This window comes from Podarcis tiliguerta, assembly GCF_965153285.1.
Source record: "Podarcis tiliguerta genome assembly, chromosome: 13".
Lineage (NCBI taxonomy): Eukaryota > Metazoa > Chordata > Lepidosauria > Squamata > Lacertidae > Podarcis > Podarcis tiliguerta.
Window position 1 is genome coordinate 34,465,561 of NC_139546.1, and position 24,467 is coordinate 34,490,027.

General features: G+C 45.9%; 2 protein-coding genes across 4 annotated transcripts; one reads left to right on the forward strand and one right to left on the reverse strand.

Annotated features, from left to right (window-relative positions):
* Nucleotides 1-523: 523 nt before the first annotated feature.
* Nucleotides 524-6,103, forward strand: FGF21 (fibroblast growth factor 21). The gene is made up of 3 exons (XM_083411691.1): nucleotides 524-1,105; nucleotides 2,138-2,241; nucleotides 3,684-6,103. The coding sequence occupies exons 1-3, from the start codon at nucleotides 874-876 to the stop codon at nucleotides 3,981-3,983; spliced, it is 636 nt and encodes a 211-aa protein (XP_083267817.1). The 5' UTR covers nucleotides 524-873; the 3' UTR covers nucleotides 3,984-6,103.
* A 1,121-nt stretch (nucleotides 6,104-7,224) lies between these two features.
* Nucleotides 7,225-21,695, reverse strand: TNNI3 (troponin I3, cardiac type). Of its 3 annotated transcripts, XM_083411699.1 has the most exons (10): nucleotides 21,576-21,661; nucleotides 20,887-20,956; nucleotides 17,671-17,719; nucleotides 16,511-16,699; nucleotides 15,031-15,072; nucleotides 14,661-14,792; nucleotides 13,619-13,708; nucleotides 11,909-12,085; nucleotides 9,846-9,956; nucleotides 7,225-7,806 (listed from the first exon to the last, which is right to left on the reverse strand). In XM_083411699.1, exons 6-9 carry the CDS (start codon nucleotides 14,784-14,786, stop codon nucleotides 9,858-9,860), a joined length of 492 nt encoding a protein of 163 aa, XP_083267825.1. In that variant the 5' UTR covers nucleotides 14,787-14,792; nucleotides 15,031-15,072; nucleotides 16,511-16,699; nucleotides 17,671-17,719; nucleotides 20,887-20,956; nucleotides 21,576-21,661; the 3' UTR covers nucleotides 7,225-7,806; nucleotides 9,846-9,857. The 3 variants fall into 3 exon arrangements, with proteins under 3 accessions (XP_083267825.1, XP_083267824.1, XP_083267826.1); XM_083411698.1 differs by lacking the exon at nucleotides 20,887-20,956 and having other exon boundaries at nucleotides 21,576-21,695; XM_083411700.1 differs by lacking the exons at nucleotides 20,887-20,956; nucleotides 21,576-21,661 and adding an exon at nucleotides 21,358-21,384.
* Nucleotides 21,696-24,467: the final 2,772 nt, after the last annotated feature.

Consider the following 24,467-nt stretch of genomic DNA (forward strand, 5'->3'; position numbering starts at 1 on the left):
TACCATTCTTTGATTTCTATGATTAATAGAATTAACACCGAATGATCCCCGCTGTTGCACTTCCAACATCAGGTTCGTGCAGGAGCTCAGTGTGTGAGGAACGTCGTGGTCTCAGGTGTGGATGTTCAGAATGACAAATAGATGCACAGCCAGACCAACTCTGGTGCGTTGCTGGACGGCTGTCAGGTAGTTGAGGCTTTCGCACTCGTTTCCATCGCTTTCCCCCTTCCCACCGCACAACGTGCCTTTCTCTAACTCCTGTATTCCCCAAAGTTACATCACTCTTTCCTGTCGGCGGCATGAAAGCAGCTGCGGAATGATAATATTTAGACTTTGGCATCCTCGTGACCCCACGTTAGGGGCAGCGGTGATAGGCATCCCGTGACTCATACGCAGACCTAGAGAGTGTGGGGAAGCAGGAGCGGGCAGGACTGGGGAGGGAGGAGGATGTGGGCAGAGTGAACGCCAAGGGGAAGGGCATCTACCTCTGCTGGGGTATATATACACCTCTGTTCCTACTGGACAGGAGCAAACCTGGAGTGAGGCAGCTGAAGCAAGAAAAGAGAGAGTTATTCGCCTCTTTCCCTTATTTCGAGGTGGTTTGGGTTTTTCTTCCTTCCTTTCTAAAATAAGCAAACCCCATCGAACAGTTTTCAGAGGACTGCATTCCCTTTTGGACCCAGAACCACCTGGGCTCAACACCATTTCCCGGTTGTGAGTCCTAGTAAGTTGAAGCCAGGACCTTTGGGGGTCTTTCAAGAAAGAATTAGGGCAACTGCTAAAGGCTGAGGACCAGAATCTTGCTCTCAGTTTCTTTCTGCCCCTGTCTTTGGCACCCTGATTCTCTTGCCTTGGGCTGGGCCTTCTTCAGCCATGCTGGCCATTTCTGTAGCCCTCCACCATCTTCTCGTCTGCCTGATTTTCTGGGCTGTCTTGCTGCTCCCCATGGCTCCTGCTTTCCCCCTACCAAATTCCAGCCCCCTCTTACAGTTTGATGGGCAAGTCCGGCTTCGCCACCTGTACACGGCGGACGACCAGACGCAACTCCACCTGGAGATCATGCCAGATGGCGCGGTGCGCGGCTCCAGATACCAGAACATATACAGTAAGTATTTGGGAAAAACCTTCACGTTCTTTCAAGTGGCACGAGGCAGATAAATGATAGATCCAGTGGTTCTCAACCTGTGGGTCCCCAGATGTTGTTGGACTACAACTCCCATCATCCCTGAGCTCTGGCCTTGCTAGCTAGGGGTGATGGGAGTTGTAGTTCCATAAAATCTGGGGACCCGCAGGTTGAGAAAGGCTGGATTAGACAGATAGACAGATAGACAGACAGATGATATAGAGAGATAGATAGCATCTCTCACTCCAGTTAATGTAGTTGGAGGTCTATAAGGGGCTGGCTGGGGATGGAATGGGGTGCAAGAAGCCAAATAATTTTATGGAAGAGGGTAATACAGCAGATGCAGAGTTTGGCACTCTTCTGGGATGAGCGGCACCTTCTGAAATTTCCCTCTTCTGTACAACAAATGAATGCTACTTTAGATGCCTCCAGACTGTCACTGTTTTGTGGGAAGGACTGAAGCACATATTGGCATTTTAGGTTCGCACGGTTAAAGTGCTCTCTCGTCCTGGCACAACAAATCCACTTGAAAAGAAGGATCAGGTTTTTTGCAGTTAGGAAAGTGATGGGGGAACGGACAGAAAAGCACGGGATGAACAAATGATTAATGGGAAGACATGTGAACACCCCATAAAGTGAATCAGGATGAATGCCCATTGTTGTAGAACTACCCTATAAGCACATGCTCAACAAAGGCCAGATGGAATCTAACACTATGTTTTGTGCAAATGAATCAGGACAAACGCTCAATAAACAGGTCATACTTGGAGGGACCTCTTTGTATGTGGGCTCAATGAATATTTGAGAGGGGAAAGAATAGGGGAAAGAGTGGATCAGAGATTTAAAAAAATATATGAATGTTCTTTGACTTTGAATCTGGTCCCCATGCAGACATTGCAGGCCAGGGTTACTGGTGGATTGGAATAGGCTGAATGGGCAGAATAAAAGGTCCAGGACTCCTGGGTTCTCATCCTTCACCACCTGTTCTCTGCTGGGTTCCCCCCCCCCCCCCAGGTTTGATGGAGATCAAAGCAGTCAAGCCAGGAATCATTCGCATGCAGGCCATGAAGACCTCAAGATTTCTCTGTATGAAGCCAAATGGACGCCTCTATGGCTCGGTAAGTTAAGATGCCTGCATCTTCCGGCAGTTCAGAGTGTGAGTTCAGAGGAGGTTGCGTGTGGGACAATTCTGCTCTAGACTCGTTCACAAAATGTTTTCCTGCATGACCAGGATATAAACAATTGAAGTCTATTGACAAATGATAAAATATATTACATTCTTGAACCAAATTCTGAGATTATGCTTGGACAGTAGATCATGAGACTCTTAAACCCAGGGTTGTGGGTTGAGCCCCACGTTGGGCAAAAGATTCCCACATTGCCAGGGGGTTAGACTAGATGAGTCTTGTGGTCCCTTCCAACTCTGCCGTTCTATGATTCTATGAAGTGTGGCCGATTAAAATAGACCCTTTGGCAAAGGGAGGGAACTAAAACCTTTTGCTGGAAGGTCAACATGTTGTGGTGGAATTCCATTCCATTCCTGCCCTGCTTCACACCTGTTCTTGATCGCATGCAGATCCTGACATACTGACTAGGGCTGGTCTGCAAGGCATACGATCAGCTCAGTCTGGGGCTGGGATGCAGCCACTGTAGAATCAACCTGCGGTTGCTGGGTGCAGATTGCGTGGCTATCTTGTGTGCTGCAATGCATCTAGGAAAGACTGAACTCTCTTGATCTCTCCATCTGCAAATAACCAGGGCCCTCAGGATTGATTTTCTGGGTGTCTGGAAAAAATCCAGTGGGCAGAAACGGCAGGGATGAGGCAACTTCCATCATTCGTAAACAATTAGGAAAGGGGATAGAAATTTGACTCAGTTCACGTTTTAAAGGTAAATCTATCAAATTCAGACTTTTCAGAACAATATGAAAACTGAAAAACACAGCTACCCTTTGAAATTCACACTTATCCGATTTCTGTGGTGCAGTTATTCCCCATCGCTAAATTCCCTAAACAGTACAGTGGTACCTCAGGTTACAGATGCTTCAGGTTACAGACTCCGCTAACCCAAAAATAGTACCTTGGGTTAAGAACTTTGCTTCAGAATGAGAACAGAAATCGTGCGGCGGCAGCGGGAGGCCCCATTAGCTAAAGTGGTACCTCAGGTTAAGAACAGTTTCAGGTTAAGAATGGGCCTCTAGAACAAATTAAGTTCTTAACTCGAGGTACCACTATAAAACCTGTTAACCAGGGGAACAGTCTGCCTCCATAGAAAGCTGCATGCTATCCTTCACTGCAGGAATTTAAGTAAAGGCTGGATTGTCCTCTTCTAGGATACTTCAGTTGCCTCCATAGTGATTGGGTGGTGAAAACTGTGGCTGAACAACAACTCCCATCAGCTCCGGCTAGCTTGATCCATAGCTAGGGATGATGGGAATTGTAGTTCAGCAACATCTGGATGGCCAAAGTTTCCCCCACCTGTGATATGGTGGATGTTAGATTTCGCACAATGATACGAATGCATAAAACCTCATGTCTTTCCCTCCCCCCTCCCCCAATAGTTATCGTATTCTGAGGAGGCCTGCAACTTCCACGAGAAGGTTCTCCGTGACGGCTACAACCTCTACTACTCTGAAAGCTACAATATCCCCGTCAGCCTCAGCTCGATGGGGAACCTGCCTCGGAGTCACCAGCTGCCTCCCTTCTCCCAGTTCTTGCCCTTAGTCAACAAGATCCCCCTCGAACCCGTGTTCGTGGACTACGACTTCTACGAACAGGAACTGAACGTTGAGTCGTCCGATCCCCTCAGCATGATGGGCCACAACCCTGGCATCATCAGCCCGAGTTACGTCTTCAAATAACCCGGGACATCCTTGGAAGCTTTCTTGGACAAGTGGGTTTTCTTGCCGTGTAATTACAACGATGGAACAATTCGACATTTGGGAGAAACGGAGCAGAAGGAAAGCTTAGCAGATGGCGCTTGGCACCCAGACTCTAATGAGTGACCTTGCAGTACACTGTGGACTCCCGCAACCCAAAGTTGCATCCCACTCATGCGCAAACGATGCGCTGCAGGCACATAAGGAAAACCCAGCAACAACAGAGGCGAAATCCTTGTTTCGTCAGACTAAGATAGCTTGCGCTTTCAACATGTTGTTATTCTTGCCAGCTTTGGGGGGCGGGTTATTTCTATTTTTATTATCTATTTAAGTAACTTATTTATTGAATGTCAGCTTAATTTATTGAAGGAGGCTGGGAAGAGTTGGGAAGCAGAGAAGAGTGGCATAATGAGACAGCTGACAAGTAACTTATATATTGTTATTTATTTAGAAATATATATATTCTTATTTGCATATTTATTTTCGCTTTCTGGAGAAGGAATGACCGTTAGCTTTTAAGGCAGTAGTGTAGACATGCTCAGGACAATCTTGTGCCTTATAGCTCTTTGCCGCTTACTCTGTTCCGCCGCTTCCTTTTTAAGGAACACCCGCAAAGGAGCAGAGCAGAGGAGAAATGAGGTCAATGCCCACCAGGAGCTCTGTAGATCAGGACAGGGCACAGCAGCTAATCATTTGATTCGGAGCATTATCTTGCATTCTCTCTGGACCTGCAGTGTGTGGCTGTTTCCCCCAGCAGAAATGTAAGGCGCTACTGGTAGCTTGGCCAGATATTAAAGAGATAGGCTTAGAGTGGGTTCCTCATTCATGTTCCTTTACAGGCATAGGCAGTTCCTTCCTCTTGCCAGCACCACCAAACAGGCTTATTTCAATGTAGAGTGGTTTAGGTAAAAAGGATCAGGTTGCGCCAGCTATTATTTATTTATTTATTTATTTATTTAAACAAACTTTTCTAACCGCGATTTGCATTTGAAATGTTGACACTTCGCTGTACTTTTCCAACGAGAATGCTTCACGGCAGAACGTGCCCGTGCCCTTTGCGGCACTGCAAAGGGACGTTGATTATGTCAATGGTTTGTGATATTTTCTTCCCTTGTTACCCGTTTCCCTGCATCCTGATGCTGAACTGTAACAGTGACCAAAGTGTGATGAGCTATGAACGAATAAAGCATTCCATTTTTTAAAATAAAAAAATATATGAGTATTTGGTGGTAAATATATATGATCTCAAACCGTCTAAGAATTCCCATAAAAACTAGGCAAGGCCGGCGCTTGGGGGGCTTCTTGGGGGGAGGCTATTCCATAGCTGTGGTGCCACCACAAAGCAAGCCGTGTCACAAAACACTCATGAATCCTCATTCAGCAGCAGGCGAACCCCAGAGAAGAGCCCCAATATCTGATTTTAAAAGAAGAGGGAAATGCATGTAGTGGGAGCCAGTCTCTCCAAATGTCCCTATTTTCCAGGGGCAGCCCCAGATTTACAAAAGTCATCCCTGTTCCCAGTTTGATCCCAGAATGCTGTGCTTTTCCTTAGGACGTCCCTATTTTCATCAGCGAAATGTTGGCAGGTATGGAGTTATGTGACCCCACTGAGCCAAGGATAACTATACAGTGGTACCTCAGGTTAAGTACTTAATTCATTCCAGAGGTCTGTTCTTAACCTGAAGCTGTTCTTAACCTGAAGCACCACTTTAGCTAATGGGGCCTCCCGCTGCCGCCGGAGCACAATTTCTGTTCTCCTCCTGAAGCAAAGTTCTTAACCTGAGGTAATATTTCTGGGTTAGCAGAGTCTGTAACCTGAAGCGTATGTAACCTGAAGCATATGTAACCCGAGGTACCACTGTACAACCTTTAGAAGTTATCCAAAGGCAGCCCTGTGTAAGGAAGGTTTTTTAAAAATGTTTAATATGTTTTTACATATGTTGGAAGCTGCCCAGAGTGGCTGGGGGCAACTCAGTCAGATGGGGAGGGTATACATAATAATAAAATAAATATAATATTGAATAGGACATCCCTATTTTCACCGGAGAAATGTTGGAGGGTATGGTGGGAGCAGGTAAATTACTAACCAGGCCCAGACCGTTTAGCGTGCTTTGGAATGAGAAGTAAATGGAGAGGCAGTTCAGTGGAGCAAGAATAAGTCTCTGTGGCCCATGAAGAAGTAAGGCAGAGAGTTGTAAGGCTAGAATACCAGCCTGAGCTTTCAGTAAGCATTGAGAGCTGCCATCAGCCACTGATTCTGAATGGGAGGAGTGGCATTGTTCCATTATGGTGGGGGAACCCATTTCATCCATAGCTGTCAACTTACAGATCTGAAAATAAGGGACCAGCAGCCTCGAAAATAAGGGATCAGCAGCCAAAATAGGGATTTTCTGGGCACAGGTATGTTCAACTTCTGAGCCCCTCCGAGCCAAAGGAGAAAGCACAGCCAGCAGCCAAACAAAGCCTCAAGCCTCAAGGAAAACCACCATCACCTCTCCGCTGGAAAGCGTTGAGCAAAGGCGAGTCCCCAGGCAAGGCAGCCGATTTGATCAGCACAAGGCATGCAAGCTCCAACCCCCCAGTCGTTCTTAGACTTCTTATTGGGTGAGCAACGCAGCCAAGCAACACAGTTGGAGCCTCCCTGGCCGGCAGGGAGGCGGGGAGAGGTGCTGCTTCCTCTGAAACCTGGGAAATTTAAGGGACATCATCAATAAGGGACAGCAGCGGGACATGGCGCTGGGATAAGGGACTGTCCCGCCAAATAAGGGACGCTTGACAGCTATGATTTCATCCCAAGGGCCACATGCCCTTATAGGCAACCTTCTGGGGGCCACAGGCCACAGAGATGGGCAGGGCCAAATTTCAAAGGCACATTCCAGCACTCGAGGAGGGTGAGAAGCAGGACTGGCGAACAGCGTGGCTGGGAAGGTTGTATAGCCTGGGAAGAGAACTACAGAGGCCTGGAGAATCTCCATTGGCTCCCACCTCTGAGTTTCTCCAGCCCTGCTCTATTCCTTGCCATCTCTGGGATAGGGACCCTTTACAGCTGTGTAGAAGAGGGAGCTCTAGCAGGTGGAGTTTGTCCTACTCTATGGTGAAAACTCTCCCTTCTTTGCATTCAGAGTTGCTGCAAAAAAATAAGTTAACGTTGGACCGGTAGGGCCAATAAAGGCTCTCTTTGCTACCTCTTTTGGTTCACTTGCAAGGCAGTCGCTGGCCAGAATTCAACACAGACGTGAAACCCATTTATTTCAAATGGCCTCAGGTGAGACACGGCCTTTCTCAAAGCAACTGCAAATGCTAACTAGGCCAGCGAAAGAGAAACACACTTCTGCCATTCGCGTGATCGCTCATCCTTGGTGGAGAGGAAGTCAGGAGGAGACCCCTGAGCTTGCTGGAGGCTGTGAGGTCTTCCTTCATTCTCTGATGAACATCGCTTTTAAATTACGGGAAAACACGTGCACACTAACACCAACAATGCACGCACCATTACAGGTACAAAACCAGCTATTTCCTTGCCTCCCATCTGTTCCCTACTATCAGTTTGGGTGTATGTGCACAGACAGTTTAAAAGAGATCATTTTAATGGTGGATGTTACAGTCCTTATTCTCCCAAAAGTAAATTTTATAATATGAAGCAAGTTGGAGAACAAGCCTCTACAGTGCATTTTTCTACTTTTTGCTACAGAAATTCACACCACAGGGAACATTAATGCAGTCGGGAGTGTGAGTCTTCTTGCAGAGATGCAAGACTGCAGGCATCAACAACATCTAAAGATCAGGGGGGAAAACACACAGCACCCATCTGAAAAAGAAGAGAGAGAAAATTCAGAGGACTATCCCAAAAGCAATGTCTGGCTGCACCTTATGAGCTAATGTGGTGTGGAGGCGAAGAGACTGATCCACAAATCAAGAAGGCCCTGGTTCAAATCTCACCACTCCCATGAACTCAGCAAGCACAATCTCTCAGCCTCAGTCCCTCTTAACAGCCATAATGGGTGTGTGTGTGTGTGTGTGTGTGTGTGTGTGTGTAACAATATTGACTTACATTAGAGGGGTGTTATAAGGATTATGACTAGATAATAATTGATGTGAAATGTTCTGAACGCTTGATAGTGCTATGCAAATGTTAATTATTGTATCTTGGCTGTGAGTCCTGGAAGACTTGCAAGTTTCAGAAGTTGGAATTAGAGAAGAATATGCAAGAAAGACTGTTTTTTGAGCTTGAATGAACAGTGTGGATTTACAATGGTTACACTGAACCATTATTATTATTTTTTGCATATCATGCTTTCCCCCTACAGACAGAACCTATTTGCTGTAGGCGTGGAACTCAGACCAACATTTGGTGGCAAGAGAACCTAAAGGAGCTGGAAACCATTGCAGCACGGCCAGAGTCTAAATGCAGGCAGCCCTGTATGTTTAAAGTTATTCATCACTTGTGAAATTCCCGTCTTGCGGAACTACGCATGGTTGCTTCCGTGCAAGCCTTGAAGGCTCATTTATCCCCAAAGTGTTTATGCTACTTGATTCCTGAGTCTCTGGCTTTCCTGTTATTTAGTCACGGGGTCATTGCTCAAATGCGAATGGCCTGGATCTTCTCTCATTTCTGTACACCACCTTACGAAGGCTATGCCTGAAGAGGGCAGCACATAAACCCCTTAAATAATTAAATAAATGTGCCTAATCAGATTTACTCATTAGTAAGACCCACTGGGGTCTCGGACTCATAGAAATGTAGAGGTGAAAGGGACCCAGAGGGTCATCTAGTCCAACCCCCTGCAATGCAGGAATCTCAACTAAAGCATCCATGACAGGTGGCCACCCGACCTCTGCTTAAAAGACCTCCAAGACAAGGCGTCTGCTCCACTGCTGAACAGCTCTTACTGTCAGGAAATTCATTCTGGTGTTAGTCGGAACCTCTTTTCTCGTAACTTGAATCTGTTGGTTTGTGTCCTAGCCTCCGGAGGAGGAGAAAACAAGCTTTTTCCATGTGGCAGCCCTATATATAATTGAAGGTGGCTATCATATCGCCTCTCAGTCTCCTCTTTCCCAGGCTAAACATCCCCAGCTCCCTCAACCATTCCTCATAAGGCTTGGTTTCCAGACCCTTTTCTCATCTTGGCTGCCTGACTCTGCACACCTTCCAGCTTGTCAATATCCTTCAATGAGGTTCGATGAGGCTTACTCCCAGGACAGCAGCCTTAATGGTATTATAGTTCTTAGTGAACCATTGAAATAGGGCCTGCATGCTTTCTTCTTCCCAAGTCAGATGCGCTAGAGACCAAACTTTTTTTAAAAAATGAAAGGTGGACATTTTGGGAGGAAGCCCCACAGAATATCCCCTCTTCCAAACATTTTTATAATAATAATAATAATAATAATACAGTGGTACCTGTATTATTATTAATAATAATAATAATAATACAGTTAAGTACCTAATTCGTTCCGGAGGTCCGTACTTAACCTGAAACTGTTCTTAATCTGAAGCACCAATTTAGCTAACGGGGCCTCCCGCTGCACGATTTCTGTTCTCATCCTGAAGCAAAGTTCTTAACCTGAAACACTATTTCTGGGTTAGCGGAGTCTGCAGCCTGAAGCGTATGTAACCTGAAGCGTATGTAACCCAAGGCACCACTGTAATAATAATAAGAAGAAGAAGAAGAAGAAGAAGAAGAAGACGACGACGACGAAAGCTGGACTTTGAGGGGGGAAGCCCCACAGAATATCCCTGAGGGGTAGGCCCCCTCCTCTGGCTGCAGCCCTCCACAGCAATGCTGTCCCTTGTGATTGTAGCCCAATGCATAGCACATGTGTTTGTGTATCCCATACGATCTCCCTTACCTCACACACTGCTCAAGCTTGTCCTGCGGTGGTCTCAAATTTCTTCTTGCGCCCTTCCATGCCGCTCAAAGCGTCAATGTTCTTCCGCCAGTCCCCGACCTCCCGATTCTCCTGCAGGAGGACAAACGAGGTTGATTGAGAGAACCAATCCTCCTCCAATAGGTGGGCCAATGTGTGACAGGCGGAGCCAAAGCCAATGGCAGGCGGAGCCAAATACGTCTAGTCCCTCCTCCTTCTCCCTGCTGAGTTCTACACTGAGAATGAGCAGCAGGAGGTAGCAAACAGAGCCACCCTCTGGGTTCATTTCAAGTAAGAAGGCAGGACAGGTGAGGACGGGCCAAGGCAGAATGGAGGTTGGTGGGGCAGTGGGCTAGCTTCCACGGAAGATGCTCCCATATTGCTATTTGAAGGAAGTAAAGGGGTGCGGCTTCCAGGACCTCCTCCTGTAACACCATAATCTAAAATTATCAAAGCACACCACTGCGTGCATGGAATATTCTCCGTGCTACAGTGACAGGAACGGAAGGAAAGAAAAATGCAGAGGAGGAGGAATCTGGCAAGGGGGTGAGAATAATTAGAGAAGAACTGTTGGCAGAGACAATGCAGGTTTGTGAAAATTTATGTCCATCCATGCCAACTGCTGTAACTATCCATGGTACTTAGCTGGTAGTCCCAGCAGCGTGGCCTGAAAGCACACGATACAGTCACGTGGGTCTCGCTGAGTGTGTGTGATATGCCTTTAAAGTATATTCAAAGCACATTTCCACCCTCAAAGAATTCTGGGCAGTATAGCTTGTACTTGATGTGCTTTCGAACTGCTAGGGTGGCAGGAGCTGGGACCGAGCAACAGGAGCTCACCCTGTTGCAGGGATTCGAACCGCCGACCTTCCGATCGGCAAGCCCTACACTCAGTGGTTTAGACCACAGCGCCACCCTATTTACATATGTGTGTGTGTGTGTGTGTGTGTAAATACATCTAAGACTGCAAAGAAGACTGTTTGCCTGTTTACGGAAGTCAAATCCTAATAACCTCCCCAGCAACCATTATTTAACAAAATATTTCAAAATTCATGCAAGGTCTGAACAGCCAGCAACATAGGGTCTCGGTCTCTGTTCTCCTCACATTAGCACGATCAGACACAAAGGAGGGAAGGAATCCTTTTTTTAAAAAAGAACTGTATAGAAGAATATTTTTTGGAAGATGCAGCTGCTTGTCATGCAGGAGTGAAGAAAGCTATTCCTGCCAAAACCTCTCTGTCTCCCTCCCTCTCTCACCCACACCCACCCACCACTAGTTGCTTGCAGGGGTGGAGTTAAGGCTGTGTGAGCAGTCTGCATACACTGGGCACTGAGCCAAGGGGGCGCAGGTAGCAAAGCCCAGTAGGCGAGGTGCTGGCCTTCAGGAAGGAGGCATGAGGCCCTGGCAGGGTCCTAGAGTCCTCCCTGCTGCTTCCCAAAGCCTAGTTAGCACTTTCCCAGCTTGGGGCAATGGGGGGAGGGCTCTAGGACCCTGCCAGAGCCCTCACACCTGCTTTCCAAAGGAGAAAGTAGTGGGCGGGAGAGGGGGCACCCAATATGGGCTTTGTGCAGGGTGCCATAGTACCCAAGTCCACCCCTGGTTGCTGTTCATAGGATCAAAGGAAGCTGCTTCCTGTGCATCAGACTGGCACCGCTCTCCAGGCACCTGCCTAGAGGGTGAACCTGGGAACTTCTGCCTACAACGCATAGGCTCAACCACTGAGTTGCAGCATTTCCAAGCACAGAGGCTGAGGCCATCCCCAGTGCATGGGAGAGTCTCTGGGCTCTGGGCACTTCCAGGCCGTCAGTTTTTTTGCAGGACGGATTCAAGCACATACTGAAGCTTCAGGTTTCTTGCCATGAAAGTTGCATGTTTCCCCGTCATCCAAACTACCCCGAAGAGCAGTGGGAGAGGATCAATTTCCCTACATCATGTAACCCTAGAGAACATGGGGTTTTTAAAGACCCCGCAACCACTCTCTCTCCTCTTCCATCTGCTGCACTTTCCCCTCCTCTACCCACCCCAATCCCACCGGCCTCCTCACCTTCTCGGTGTCGTCTTTTTTGACCTGCTTGAGATTGGCTCGGAGATCCATGGAGACCTTGTGCTTGGAGCCTAGAAGGGCCTGCATCATGGCGTCAGCAGAGAGCCGGACGCGGCGGAGAGCCGGGCGCTTAAACTTGCCTCGCAGGTCAAAAATCTTCTGGTTCAAATCCTGGATCTGGAAAGCAGAGACCATTTCTCCTGGGCATGGTTGGCCATTTGGTGTTAAAGAAGGACAGAACTTTCTTTATGTATGCTACAACAGCAGCAAGAATACTCATTGCGAAGTATTGGAAGACACAAGAACTACCCACTCTGGAAGAATGGCAGATGAAGGTGATGGATTATATGGAATTGGCGGAAATGACCGGCAGAATCCGAGATCAGGGAGAAGAGTTGGTGGAGGAAGATTGGAAGAAATTTAAAGACTATCTACAGAAATATTATAAAATTAATGAATGTTAGAAGGATGTTGGATTGAGGTTAAGGGATTTTTAGTAACAACGGTATGAAGGAATATGTTAAAATGGAATGTTAACAGGTGAAAATTTAGAGGTACAATATATTAAGATCAAGATAAGGATAAAGTAAAGAGGGAAAGGATTTGCTGAATAAATAAACTGAACTGGAATACAAAGAGGGGAGGTGTGGGGAGGTCTGGGAAACAAGCAAATGCAAGATATGTTATGAAAAATTGAACTGTTTTTAATTGTTTTTCTTTATTATTTTTGTACTTTTTCTTTTTCTTTTCTTCTGTGATGTTATGGAAAATCTTAATAAAATATTATTTAAAAAAAAAGGAAAGCAGAGACCAAAAGAGTGTCAACATTTGAAAACTAGAGAAGAGTCGCTGCTGTGCTGCCAGCGTGTGCTCCAGCAAGGAGCTGGGTGTGCGTGCTAAAAATTCCTGTGTTCCAGGGTGTTCTCAGATTCTGTCACCAATTTTCCCAGCAAAGAATATACACGAGCATCTGCAACAATAAAAGGCTGCTTCAGGTTGTTACAGCCCAGCTGGGATTACAGGGGGGATGTATGCAACCGGTAGCTAATAAACACACTTAAGACTTGCCTGCCACGAATTTGTTCAGTCCTCTGATAAAAGTCCGCATTACTGCTTGGAAAATTGAAATGAGCTGAAAGGGAGGGAAATTGCTACAGCAATGGACTGAGGGGAGGTCAGTTGTGGTAGGGGTGACCCAAACTCAGCCCTTACTTATCATGCAAATATAAAAACTGGACCAGCACTGACACTTAGTGGCTACCATCAGTACTTCATTTCCCCCGCTACATTGGAACCTGCCTTGTTTTGAGGTCACATCTTCTACAAAATACATTTAAATCAGCATCAACACACATTTAAAGCAGTGTTTTAGCACTTTAAACAGTCATGGCATCCCCCGAAGAAGCCTGGGAACTGTTGTGGGTTAAAAGTGCTGAGAGTTGTTGGAAGACCCCTATTCTTCTCGCAGAGCTACAATTCCCAGATTGTTAAAGGGATCAGTTGGTGCAGTGGGTCAGTGCGCCTGGATATTAACCAGAAGGTTGGTGGTTCAAGACCACCCAGGAATGGCCATGAACAGGATTCCTGCATTGCAGAGGGCTGGACTAGATGACCCTCCAGGTCTCTTCCAACTCTTCAATTCTATGATCCCCAGGGAGCTCTGGGGATTGCAGCTCTCTGCAGCCCCGCATGAAGGTGCCTTGAACCCACCTCATTGATGCTCTTGTTGACTCGGGCCTCCATGTCATAGCGCTCCTCATCAACCTTGCCAATCTTCTCATGGAGCTGCCGGCACATCTCCTGGGAGTTGGCAAGAAGAGGGTGTGACTACATCAAACGAGGCTTAAGCCAACTTGAGCCCCTCCAGATGCTGTTAGACTACAAATTCCACCACCCCCAGCCAACAAGCTGAAATCCAAAAACAAATGGAGAGCACCCAAGGCAGCCAGGTCAGGATTAGGCTGAGCCAGGGTTCGGGCGCAAAAGGAGGCTCAGACGCAATAGAGAAGAGTGTTCACTGAACATGTAGAAATCTCAGAACAAGAACAAGAAATCTCAGTCACCAAGAATTTTTTACTTTTTTAAAAAAGCCAATCAGGAGACAGATGAATGGGCAAGCACATGAATATTGCGCTTTAATACCCCCCCCCCCTCAAATATGGGGTGGGAGGGGAAAGGCTATTAGGCTGACAGTTGAGCTGGCATTTGATTTTCTGGCGCCTATGCCTGTCCTTTCGGAGGGACGCGGGTGGCTCTGTGGGTTAAACCATAGAGACTGGGACTTGCCGATCAGAAGGTCGGTGGTTCGAATCCCCGCGACGGGGTGAGCTTCCGTTGCTTGGTCCCTGCTCCTGCTAACCTAGTAGTTCAAAAGCACATCAAAGTGCAAGTAGATCAATAGGTACCACTCCGGCGGGAAGGTAAACAGCGTTTCCATGTGCTGTTCTGGTTCGCCAGAAGCAGCTTAGTCATGCTGGCCACATGATCCGGAAGCTGTACACCGGCTCCCTCAGCCAATAAAGCGAGATGAGCGCCGCAACCCCAGAGTCAGCCACGACTGGACCTAATGGTCAGGGGTCCCTTTACCTTTACGCCTGTCCTTTCAGCTGCTGAACCAGAAGGAAGCTCGGTTCACTCCACAAATGGGGAATGCGTGCTGAGTTCTCTTTTCTTATCACATCTATCTTCACCTGTTAGCACTGACTGGACTTCATCCTTGGCCCAGCCCCATCCTCCCTCCCTCCCTGGTTACCTGCAGTTCTGTGAGGCCGAGGCCTGCTAGTTCTAAAGGGGTGCAGTGGTCAGAGAGGTACCGCTCTTTCTCCTGGGCACACTCTTCTTCCTCCTTCTCCATTTCGTGCTTTGCCACCTGGAGCATCAATGCCTGAGACAAAGGAAGGACACATTGCCTGCTTGAGTATCTCTAGTCTCATGCTTTTTCTCCAGCGCCACAAACCTGCCAGGGCCCAATCCATCTTTGTGTGCCCACTGTGCCTCCTTGCCTCTTCCAGTCTCCTGAAATCTTGTCCACTTAGATACTAGTAGAGGCTGGAAGCACACTGGATCGAGTGTGGACTCCCTTGGCCATTCAAATCTCTGCACAGAAAGTCTTCCAACATTACCTTGAGTTGTAATTTCCGAGAAGCTGTTATCTTGGATTTTCTCTGTGGTGGAACAAAAGGAAAAGATGTCTTGTGTGAGGAAAAGATGTGTGAGAGAGAAACGAGCTTCTTAAAATTACAAGAATAACTGTTCTCACAAATAAAACAAAATATAGAAGTCTCTCACTGTCAAGGCAGACAGTTCAATAGGGAAGGAAGGAAGCAGGAACACGCACCTCACCAACTGGTCCGCTTTAGGCCTGGTTTATATATGCCTCAGAATTGAGAGATCCAAATCCCAAAGTGAGAACCCTGTGCAATTCGGAGGAAGGGTTTGATACTAAATAAATAAATGCTATCTACTCTGACTGGTGGTGGCTTGTTTGTTTGCTTATAATGGATTAGATACAGACTTCCAGACTAATGCTATTTTTTGTGTGGGATTCATTCACACATACCAGCAAATTCAGGTTTGCCCAATCACAGGTGACCTGGAAAGTCTTGCACAAGAAATCCACTTCCCAAAAATATCAGACTTCGTTACTGCTATAAGGAGAGGGACCAGAAAATGTAACGGCAAGTATGGGATTAACGCTTGCTTTTAGGCCCATAAATCCACCCCCACATGCTGTTTTACTGGGGATGGAAGGGTGTGTCAATTTTGGTTCTCTGAGTTTCTCATTTGTCCAAACTTAAATTCAGTTCTCCACATTTCTGCAGCAATTTGTGATTTTTTCCCTTAATAATAATAAAAATCCCTCGTGAAAATTCAGCAGCATTTCAGTACAGTGGAGGAGCACAGAGAGAAGAAATGTCACGGTGCGTCTGCAGCAGCACAACCGGATGCCTTCATCTGCCCCAGCTGCAACAAAACATGTCTCTCCTGTATCGGTCTCTACAGCCACAACCTTGCAGTGGCTAGACTTCACTCCCAAAGGTACACTCCTCCATTGTCTCCCGAGACAGACAGATGCCTATCAACCAACTTTACTACAAATTTCTCCTAATAAACACATTTTGCATGTGGTTTTGACTAACATACTGGTTTTTTTTACAGGCAACTTCCCCTAGTATAATTCATTTTCATATGTTATTTTCATTGATATATTCATTTTTGTGTACACTTTCCTCTGATATATGCTGTCTTGTAATCACTGCCTGTTTGGAGAACTGGACTGCAAAATTCAGACGGATGTGAATGTCAGCCAATAGCTGCGTTTCGGTTTGTGTATTGTTTCAAGAAAGTGTGAATTGGACAGATTCACCTTTAAATGTGAACCTAATCAGATTCCTTTGGTTCCCTAATTCTACCCTCCAGCTTTGCTTTAAAGCAGGCATGGCCAAACTTGGCCCTTCAGATGTTTTGGGACTACAACTCCCATCATCCCTAGCTAACAGGACCAGTGGTCAGGGATGATGGGAATTGTAGTCCCAAAAACATCTGGAGGGCCAAGTTTGGCCATGCCTAAAGGATGTGCCTTTAAAGGACACAAGAACTCACTTTGTCATGCGGCTCAATCGCATAGGCTCTATAGTTGGCGGAAGATTTCCTGCGGAGAGGAGGGACAGCGGCAGGCGGGGGAGGTGGGTGGGCCGTCTTGGGTGGCTGTGGCTGTGGCTCCTTTTTGGTCTCCACTATTGTCTCTTCTGCTTCCTCCTCCGCGTATTCTTCCTCCTCCTCTTCCTCATACTGCAAGAATAAAGAAACCATTACTTTCATTATGTTCATCGGCACACTGCCTTCAACAAATTCTATAGGAAGTACATTTAAGAGGGTTGGGGTACTTAATGGTACTTAAGAGGTGTCTGAGTTTTAGAGAGGGTTTATTGTGGGACTGGGGGGTGCGGAGGGAGGTGGCGTAACTCTGCCACCATTCATTCACATTTTTCGGATTCCGGATTTATTTATTGCATTTATATACTGGGTTTCTGCCAAGGCACACGCTCAGCCCTGCTTTTAGCATCAGGATTCATTCTTGGAACATATGGAATCATGATAAAGAAGAGCACCACTGAACACGTGCAGAGTGCATATTCTCCAGTGTAATGTGACCACAACATGCTTACACACATTAGCAATTAAGGAGGGACATTTTCAGGGCAGCGCAGGTGAGTTTCCAGGAATGCCGGGACCCCTGAACATCTCTTTTCAGAAATTAATAAAATAATAATAAATAAAATAATAATAATAATAATAATAATAATAATAATAATAATAATAATTTATTTATACCCCGCCCACCTGGCTGGACCTCCCCAGCCACTCTGGGCGGTTTCCAAAAAAATATTAAGTAAATACTAAATATTTTAAAGGCAAATACTTTGCTAACTGCCCAATATTTCATTTTTAAAAGTTTCCTTTATGCATTAATAAAGGATTTTGAAGAAAGCATAAAAATATCATAACTGAAAATAAAGAACAGTGCTTATTTTTCATCAGGTTTGAGAAAGTTCCTTTGTTAGTACTTACTGTGATCTCTTCCCTGTGAAAGACAGAAAGGCACAGGTGAGTCAGACTGAATAGGAGCCTCTGATTCATATATCCTGCCTTTACCCCTGGCAGGTCTTAAGAGTGCTTTTTAAAGTGCACTTGTCCCTACAGCCCACAAATTTTCAACAACACCCAAAACGCACACACCACCACCCCTCCAGTTAAGAAACAAAAATGACTCACTCTTCTGCCATGGTGAGAAATCAAACTTCAAGTATTCTGGGGGAAATCAAAACAAATATATTACTATTCCCTTTATACACATGTGTACCTTCTTTACTATTAATCCGTGGTGCGCAAGCTTATTTCTAATGCTTCCACAAGGGAGTGCAAGGGAGAAAAGGATTAGATATTTAAGCCCAAGGTACTAGGGTTTAAGACTGCCTCAACGTCATCTCAGTCCCAGGTTATTAGGTTCATAATCCCTGCTCTCAGATCTGTAGCTACAAAATGACAATGCAGTGGTGAGGGGAAGGTACTTTTCACATGTTCAGAGACTCTCTGCTACTACTTCATGGATTCCTGGCATTCAAAATATTTATCTCTTTAAAAACAGCTCCTTGCTTGGTGGGGCCCTTGCCCTGCTCTGGAGGTATGTCTTTTTGTACCTGGCTGTGGTTGGTGGATCTCGGGATTCAGTTTAAAAAAAGAAATAGATTTCACAAGACCAGAATCTGCCCTCCCCTTGTCAGAACCATCTGGTACATAAACAGCTCCACACACAGAAAAAAAGGGGTTTGCCTACAATCAAAGGAACTCTAAATGTACACTTAAAACATCTTAAGCACAAGCATAAAATTTTGTGAAGGCAGAAAGAAATGTGCATTGTCTGTAGCTCTGTCATCTCACACCTTTCAAACCTGAATTTGCCTTTTAATCCTGTATGAAATGAACTGGAGCTGCCCAGGGGACTGAATTACCATGTGCTAAAATGGGCAAAAATGCTGAAGGGGGGAGCGGCGGGAGGAAATGCAAGGTTTATATGGTGATGATCATCTTTCTCCAAAGCATGGCGTGTCAACAGGCCTTCATTGGGGAGCTCAGAATGTGCTAGAACTTGTTCTTGTTCCTGCCCACTACAGACCCTGCTTTGGCCTTTATATATATATATATATATATATATATATATATATATATACATATATGTGCGCATATTTCTCTGAACCATGTACGAGATACACTGTTATCACTGGAGCTCTTCAGAGCAGCTAAATTTGTGCTGTCTTATCACTTCTAAAATGGGGCCAGGCCATTCCACAGGGAGGCAATGAGAAAAAGGCTGAGGCAGAGAGAGAGAGAGACAGAGAACCACAAAACCAGAGCTAGATGGGACTGGGTCAGTTCAGACACATCCCTGCCCCCCTCCATTTTGTGTGTGGCAGAGATGGTATAGGTTTTATTTTCAGAAGTGATCCCCTCAGCCAGTGCAGAAAGTGCAATGTTTCTTAGAAAGGGATGGATGAATTCCCCACACTTGCAGAAGGGCTAATATTTGTGCCAGGCTGCCTTAAAAGAAATTATTTCCCTCAGGCTCAGAAATGGGGTGGGGGAAATCTCACAGCCTTGAAGCAAAAAATACAGAGGCAGCCATCTCTCTACCCCCCCCCCCACCCCCAGAGCTGCAAAGGGACGCCTTTATTCTTAGCGCTAGGTGTGAAACCAACCATTCAGCACCCTTTCTAGAGACATCTGCTGCCAGCAACAGCCAGAAATGCAGCAGGAGGGGCCTGCCAGGCCTTCTCCCGCTTTTCTTCAAAGAGATCTCTTCTCTGTCTGTCTTCTTCTCCCTCATACAAAGAGAATTGCAGTGCCAACAACTCTTTAAGACTGACCTAGGTTTACTTTAAGTCAACCCAACGGGTCCAGCTCAGATTTGATGGGGCCTTATGCATGAGCAGCTTTACCTGACAGCAGTGGAAAGCAGGGGCTCAAGAAAGGGTCAATGGTCGGGCACCAAGTTCTTGGCAGCTGCCCAGTGATGACAGTGACTGGGCAAGCGCAAGTAATTTTGCCACCTGAGGCCAAGGACAAGATGGCGACCGCCATGCTATACGCTGAAGATGACTAGAATGGTAGCTCTTATTAGAGGGTGGAAAGGGGGCCCTCATGCACAGCTCTGCCCTGTAACACATTGTTACTGCTACCCCCTTGCCCTCTTACCTGAGGAGGCTGTCTCATTCTACCTAATGGCTGGGCCGGCCCTTGCAACATACTGACACGGGACCTGCCACCCAGTATCCTAGGTCAGGAAGGATTGTCTCATCTTGCACCCTCTTTAAGAGGGGGCATCATTTCCTTCTCTTAAGAGAATAGCTCCAGCAGATAAATTGGTAGCTTGATTGTTGTTGCTTTTAAAGAATGCATGTAATATAATTTAGGCAATTATGTTTCTTCAGCTACAGGGTTGGGTAGCTTACTAGTATGTTAAAACAATACAATATTCAAATCAATTTAAGACACAGCAAGAACAGTGGCACATCAGCAATTAGAAGAGAAACTTTAGAAACGACGATAGGAAGTTCAGGGCAATTAAGAACCAGGGTTAGGTGCCTTCAACTGTTTACACCTATTCAGAACCCATTTTATGGTCTTCCGCTTTCAATTGCCAGCCGCTTGGAGAGTTCCCCATGAAGGCAGCAATGGTGGCTGGTGCTCACTGGGGGTGGCAGGGTGGAAAGCAGGGATCCCAACTGGGGATGGAGCCCGAGGCGACGAAAGACAGGACCAGCTACTACTAGTTTTGCCCCTATCTTCCTCCCGACTGCCGAGTTCTGTAAGGGGCAAAACTGCGACTAAGATGGAGGAAGCTGACAGGCAGTGCCATGCCATGGGATGGTTTTTAATTAGAAAGCATGCAGTTGGGGGCTGAGAGAGTGAGGTTGTTGGGCCAGCGCTCCATTCACCCTAATGGATTCACCTGCACTAAAGAGTTTCCATAATAGCATTTGGAAGTAGTAAAGCGATGCATGTTACTTCTAAAGAGGCTCTTCTCCTGTCATTAAGTCCATACTCTAAAACGATATAACTACTGCACACAAAGAAAAAGAAAAACCCACAAAGCAGCCGAAGAGTATTTTGAGGTTGGGGAGGCAGCAGCGCCTCCATTCATCCTAATGGAGCAGCCTCCACAGGCAGACAGAAAAGCCCCGGGGGGGGGGGGGGAATGGAACCAAATAACTAGCAGAGCAAGTCCTAAACTGAAGTAACTGTTCATGTGAATATGTTCTGATTAAAAAAAGGGGGTCCTATTAGATGCACTTCAACTGCTTTAGAACAGTGGATGATGTTTTTAGAAGAAAGATTTTAGAATTTTGGGGGGCTCTCTGTGCTACCTGAGTTTGGTCCTTTGGGATGGGATGGTGCCAAATAGATGAAATGTATGCTACCTGTGTGCTTGCTTCTGTGTCCTGGGAATGCCTACTCAACTTGCAGTTTCTGCTGGTCTTGAAAAGTGACCTTGTAAAGAAAATAAAGCTTGATGTGCCTTAGAGGCCTGCACAAATTCCATGACTGCGACAATCCCATGGCATACAAGTCATTCACTCTCAGTCTAGCCTACCTCACAGGGTTGTTGTACACCACATTGAGCTCCTTGGAGGATATAAATGCAATACAAGTATTCTTTGCGTCCGTGTCTATCATGTGGAATTGTCTCTGAACTGAGATGAGGCAAGCACTATGGCTGTGGGGTGTTACTGTGATTTTTTGTTCTTCCTGATTTTGTTCCTCTTTTTAATGGATTTGGCGTTTTATTTTCAGAAACCGCTTTGGTATTGCTTTTTGTAAATGAAAAGCAGTATAGAAATCTTTTAATAATGCATTAAATAAGTGAGAATAGGATTGCAGCGTTATTGTACCTTATGACAGCTGCACTGACCTTCCCATTGCCCTATAAAGGGGGAAAACGTTTTCTCAGAAAATATTCAGGATGATTCCTTTTATCTTCATGGAGGAAAGGAGTATCTCTTTCAGTTTACACAGAATGATACCACCCTCCCTCCGCCCCCCCATACACACACAGGCAAGCATGTTTTTAATTCCTCCCCACCTCCCAAACAGAACTGCCCCCCTTTACCTGATGTCTCTGGGAACCGGACGATGCACAGATGGCGGGGAAACAGGTTTTGAGTTACTGTGCAGTCACCAAAATGGCTGGTGGCCTTTTATAAAGTAGACAGCTCAGCATCAGCGAAGCCTTTTAGGGAAGAAGGGGAACGGAATGCATTCCTCTGATAAGAAGTGGCACCAGACACTCACAGGAGAAGGGGCAGGGAAAGGGATGGCGTTGTCTTTGGCAGACTGAGCCCCCAAGGAAAGGGCTGGCTCAGATTCAATCCTTCCTCCAACCTATAAACTTTGGCTTGGGAACATCTGAACATAGGACTTGCAAAGTACCTTGCATGAACATTCACTGCTACGTGGCCCTTAGAACATTGCCCAGAACAAAATGTGGCCCTCAGGGTGAAAAAGGTTCCCCGCCCCTGCTGTACACTTACAATCATTTGTGTGTGTGTGTGTGTGTGTGTGTGTGTGTGTGTGAAAGAGAGAGAATGCAATCCAAGCATTAGATATGAACATCACAAAGAGAGCTGTGTTTGTGAACAGGTTGACTGTGAGCATTTATCTAGGAGTGTGAATGACTCCTCCTGCCAAGCCTGAACTCTCCGTGAAGACGCAGAGCAGCAGTTTTACCTGTGCATGAGACAATCCTGGAGTTAAAGGCTGAGCAGAAATGAAACATGTTTTGTTAACAGCTGCTGTGCAGCATCTTAACACTGCAAACAGTCTGGAATCTTGCACCCTTCTCCAAAAAGCTCAGGGCAGCATGTAGGAAGAGATCACCAAGGATTCTTTGGCATATGAAGTTGTACCATTTTGAAAGATTGCAAAAGCCGGCACTTGGTTCCTTACAGCTGGCATGATAAAATGGTCCAGTGACCCCTCTTTTAGCCTAATCTACCACACAGAATTATGGCAAGTATAAATGGTGAGGGCAACACATACAGCCCTGAGTTCTTGGAGAAAGGTGCAGGATAAAGATATATCAAATAAGTCTGTCCATCATGACTCATTTAGAGTGGGCTCCTCTGTTATAGTTCTGTTACTTTTTGTTTAAACCAGGACCTTAAGATTTATAGTTAGTAAGATTGCAACCCAGCCTGAGAATTTTGGATCAGGAAGGCTAAAGTTGTTATTTAAAAATAATAATAATTCTGAATTGTCCATCCAGTCGGTTCCTAAGGCAACATACAATAGCAGCAATAAAATACAATAAAAACAAAACAGAATACGTCCTAAGACAAAAGAAACAAAAACACACAGAGCTAAAACTATAAAGCAAACCACGTGTAACTTTTAAAAATACCTGGGCAAGCAAGGAAGTCTTGGCTCTGTCCCAAGAAGGCTATAATGTTAATGCTAGTTGAACATCTTTAGGGTGGTCCAAAGTCAGGAGCCCATCCACTGAAAGGCTCTCTCTCTCTCCAAGTGTAATGCACTTTAGCAAGCAATGGCATTTGGAAAAGGGCCTCAGTTGAAGATCTTAATGCGTGGGCAGGAGACACACCTTTCACTATTTATTTAATGAAGAGAATGCTAGCATGCCACTTACAGCAGTGTTTTCACAAAACTTTCCGCATCCAGAGAACCTTTCCAATATTGATTTACCTGCCACAGAACTCTGACATGTTGCAAAGGATTCTGTGAAGTAGTTGTTGCTTTTAACCATTAAAATTAAATGTACCCTTTTGATCAGTACAAAACCATTTACCAAAACATAAGCAGGGATTCTAGGGAGTATTTAGAAAGGTATGTAACTTAGCTGCTTACACATCACCCTTTCCAGATCTGATGAAACTTCACTGTCACTCCATGGGAAATAAGAATGCACGCTATAGAAAACACCCAAAACTGCTATGTAGCTGTGCATTGTAGGCGAAGATTGGAAGTGGTGGTGGGCAACGTCTTCCTGCAAAGCTCATCCATTATCCACCAGAGCAGGTCTTCTCACTGGGTAAAAGGTAAAGGTAAAGGACTCCTGGATGGTTAAGTCCAGTCAAATTCAACTACAGGGTGCAACACTCATCTCTGCTTCCAGGCTGAGGAAGCCGGCATTTGTCCGCAGACTGGTTTTCCAGGTCATGTGGCCAGCAAGACTAAACTGCTTCTGGCACAATGGGACACCGTGATGGAAGCCAGAGCGCATGGAAACATCTTCTCACTGAGGAACCCTTAAGAAACTTCCAGCTTCAAAACCCATCACCATTTACCATACTGGGTGGGGTTGATGGGAGTTGAACAACAGTCAGAGGACCACAGGTTCCCACCTAGTACAAAGTGTAGGCAGAAAGAGGAACCAGAGGCACAGCGCTGCTCTCTTCTGGGTGCTGATGAGATCAAGAATGAGAGAACGCTATCTCTCTCTCTTGGTTACAACACCTCCGATGAATAAAAAATAAGTCCCCAAAGTACAACTTTGTCTGCTGCCCTCCATCCTTCACTGATTGACTGGGAAGGGTGGAATTAATTCCACAGCCAAGTCGCAAAGCAAGTTACAATCTACAGCTGTGATCCTGCACAGATTAACATGAGCCAAGATCATCAGCACTTCCAGATAAGCACGCCTACCTAAGATTTGCCTACAAACCCTGAATGTCAGATTACAAAGTTGTATTTGTTCTTTTTTGCCCTGGCTCCTTTCTTGTTTGCAAAGAAACACCAGCTCTGTCCCCTATGTCCCACCTGCCCACCACCAGTCACTACTTTAAGGATATTTTGTTGCCTTGTTTGTGAGTAATTGAATAGGAGAGGACAGAGTTTGCCCCTCCCTCCAGGGGATCTCTGGCACCTTGGACTGGTCCCTATTACAGGATTTTTGGTATCTGGAAGAAGGGTGATCTCTTTAGGACAAATAAAGGTAGCACAAGCAAGCGTCTTCAGTTCCCTACTTGACTCCACAACCAAGCCA